The sequence below is a fragment of the Haemaphysalis longicornis genome, unplaced genomic scaffold (genome assembly GCF_048455015.1).
Source record: "Haemaphysalis longicornis isolate Haplotype H1 unplaced genomic scaffold, Haemaphysalis longicornis Haplotype H1 scaffold_2, whole genome shotgun sequence".
In the NCBI taxonomy this organism is placed as follows: domain Eukaryota; kingdom Metazoa; phylum Arthropoda; class Arachnida; order Ixodida; family Ixodidae; genus Haemaphysalis; species Haemaphysalis longicornis.
In genome coordinates this window covers 285698914-285702103 of record NW_027526295.1, presented here as the reverse complement: position 1 = coordinate 285702103, position 3190 = coordinate 285698914, and the positions used below count along the sequence as shown (strand labels likewise).

At 48.6% G+C, this 3190-nt stretch overlaps 1 protein-coding gene across 1 annotated transcript; it reads right to left on the bottom strand.

Moving 5' to 3' along the window:
* Positions 1-557: 557 nt before the first annotated feature.
* Positions 558-2900, bottom strand: LOC144170791 (uncharacterized). Its single transcript, XM_077700797.1, has one exon. It carries the CDS (start codon positions 1647-1649, stop codon positions 729-731), a length of 921 nt encoding a protein of 306 aa, XP_077556923.1. The 5' UTR covers positions 1650-2900; the 3' UTR covers positions 558-728.
* Positions 2901-3190: the final 290 nt, after the last annotated feature.

The window sequence follows — 3190 nt, the reverse complement described above, 5'->3', positions numbered from 1 at the left end:
CGTGAAGGGGCCCATGTCGACAAACCCTTCGATATGTCCAGTAGAAGTTACTGTCAAATGTTCGGAGAGCTTGATTTCATCAACCAAGAGCCCACCACGTCTTCTGAAACTACTGATGTGTGTTGTCTTTTCTTTTAGCTTCCTCAGCACCTTCTCATTAAATCCGAATCCGCTTTTGAACAGTCTGAGGTATCGCTTCAAGGTACTTTTACTTGGAAGGGAAATAATGTTGTGTTTGCGAAGGTGCTCATAGAGTTTCGCGCTCTTCATCTTCATGAGCATACACTCTAAAATCCAGTCTTTGGAGTAGACATTTCCCTTGGAGCTCCTTTTCTTCGCAGCTGAAAAACACTGCATGACGCACTGTTGCTGTTTTGGTGGCAAAGTTTCAATCTGAGCATGAAGTACGTCTTCTGGTTTCGAGGCGTTTACCTCCTGCATTCTGCGGAGCTCGTCCTTGAGGTTAGCTGATCGAGACGACAGCCTCCTGATCTTTTGCCTGGCTGAACGGAGCTTCTGAGAAGTGCTTATGACATGCCTCCTGACTGACCTCTTGAGCCTTGATTGCCTCGTCAAAAGGGCCTTTCTGAGGTATTTGCAAGAGATGCACGCTTGACCTGAAAAAGACAGTAACAAAATGAGACATTGCTGACGTAGTGTACACTCAGTTACACTACCATATTTGATACTGAAAGCTTAAGCAATTAATCAATAATTCACAGAACCCATTAGGGACAATGAATCGTACCTTCTGATGGCCCTTTTCCTAGGCAGCGCTTGCTGAAATAGGTGTCTTCGTGGGTAGTCACTTGCTCCTGCAGTCCACTTGTCAGCTCGCACTTTGGCATGCTTTTTGTTGACAAGGCACCTTTGCACGCAGCGTACGAGTCAACGTTTCGTAGAACATCCTCGGCTTCTCCAGGTCCAGCGACGTGTCCCTTTTCAATCATTCGACCCCAAAGGTAGGCAGTGTAGGCGACGCCGGGCTGGTTATCCTCACCGTCGTGCGAAAAGATAACTACTCTCTCTGATGCAATTTCATTTCCGTCCATTTTCAGCTTGCAGTAGAGAGGAAATGTGCGATCAGCCACACGATGGCAACTCCAATATATGGAGGGCACATTAAGGGCCAGTAGGTATTCGGGAGCGGATGATGCCCCGCAAGCAGTGGGCACAGGTTCTGACATATCAGTGGAGCAGACACTACTTGAATCCAAATTGTCGGCTTGCTCATGGGCGCAAATTCTCGATCTCTTCGTGGCAACTGGGGAAGGGGCGTTATTGTTCAACCTTTTCCTCGGCGGTCGCGGCTGCGTTGCTTTTTTTGACAAATAGGAAGGAGCGTTTGGCAATACCGTGGGTACCGCGTCAGGGGTGAGCTCCGGTTTCCCACGTGGGATCCGCACTTCTTCTCCATTCACAACGCGCACATAGTCTTTGATAATACACGACGGCTCAAAATGAAGCTCACACACGGCACATGTTTCGTCCAGGCTCTTGTCTTGCCGGTGCAAGTTGCGCTCCCACAGTTTTCGCTTCTCTTCGTCTTTTGGCACGGAAAACAGGGACGGCTGCCGACCTTTCGTCCACTTGTACCCTGTCTGGCACCCCGGGGCAAAGCAGTGGCGTTGCCGTTTCCGCTTCGCCATTTCTGCTCAAACTTCGAAAACCCAAACAACACCCATGCGCACCGAGAAGAGCTGTTGACGCGCCGAGGAAGCCGCTGCCGCCGCCGCCGCCACTGCCAGCCCACGCGACTGCAGCGCCGCCGCCAGCATCCGAGCCTTTCTACACTCACCGCTTCGTTGCTATGCGTGGCGCGCGCGGCTCCTGAGCACACTACCCAAAGCCCCTCTAGTGCACTGTAGTATGACTGAGCGGGTAATATGCCGCCGCGAAATTTGTAGCCGACGAAAAAAAGAAAAACGTACTTCGACGAAGACAAGATACGGCAGATACGGGCGCTGGTATGCGTCCTATCTTGTCATCGTCCACGACTGCTTAACGCCACGTTTTCATTTTTCTTGTTAAACTAGCTGGCGGTCGCGGGGCACCGGTTCACCACGAAGGCAAGGTTTTCATAGGCACGCTCAAAAAACTTTCGAAACTCTTCAAATAACTTATTTTTTGAAATAATGGTAAAATTAATAAAATCACAGTCTCTAATAAGTTACGCCCCAAATAATAACATTGTTTGTAACTACAACCTTGGCCTGCGGAATAGCAGGCAGGACCGTTCCTACAAAAATACGCTTTACTTCTTTTTTTCTTAGTTTTAAAACAGCCTGTTTTTATTTCCACTTACATAATTGAACACTATTATTCGCGTTTTTGTGGCACTTTGTTTAAATTTGCGGTCACTAAAACGTTTCAATCCAAGCCAATGATGAAACTAAGGCGCGCGCGATGTATAATGGCGGTCCGTGACGGTGCAGACGACCTTGATGTGAGCCGCATAGACGCTAGCGCCAGATTCCTCTCTAGAGTATACTGTAAGAAACTCTATGGGGACGACGTACTGCTTTTAAAAATGTCTAAAGCTGTAGGTTATGTCACAGTTATCACTTTATTTCACCTCAGGTTTGGCTCGCAGCAAATGCATGGTGTCAAATACTCTCAGAGTATAGGCACGTTGCGCAGATGCTTGCCTCGCAAGCAGCAGCGCCATTTTATATATCCTGGTGGTTCGGTGATTATTTCTGTTGTGAAAGATGCCACGCATATCACGGGCTCGGTTCGTAGCCTTCATATTACGTAAGTGTCGGCGCTCTGTCCCAGACACCAAAAGCCGGGATTATCACGAGTCATGCACGGGCGCTCACACAAAGAAGGTATCTAAGGTAACGTCGTAATAACATGGCCGAGTAGAACGAACAGTGGCGCAGACGAAAATACGCAAGTCGCTGCTATGTAGCTGACCATATTACTTAGATTGCAGATAATGCAAATGGCAGAGAGGAACCGATACATTCATCAAGGCCGTCTTTCTTTACACCGTGTCTCAGTGTCAACCCCATATATTGTCCGCACGGCATGCTGTAAGCAGTTTTCGATAACTGCTCCAGAAATCGCCGCTCCTTTATCGATGCCCTATAGCGTGCGCTGCAGACAACTTTAGTAGGAAACGTGCTGCGCTCACAGCGGCCTCTGTGTGGTGCAACGTGCCTATTCCAATAGCACAAGTATTGTG

Excerpts from the sequence above, each read along its gene's own strand:
- LOC144170791 (XM_077700797.1), bottom strand. The coding sequence starts at position 1,649 with ATGGCGAAGCGGAAACGGCAACGCCACTGCTTTGCCCCGGGGTGCCAG.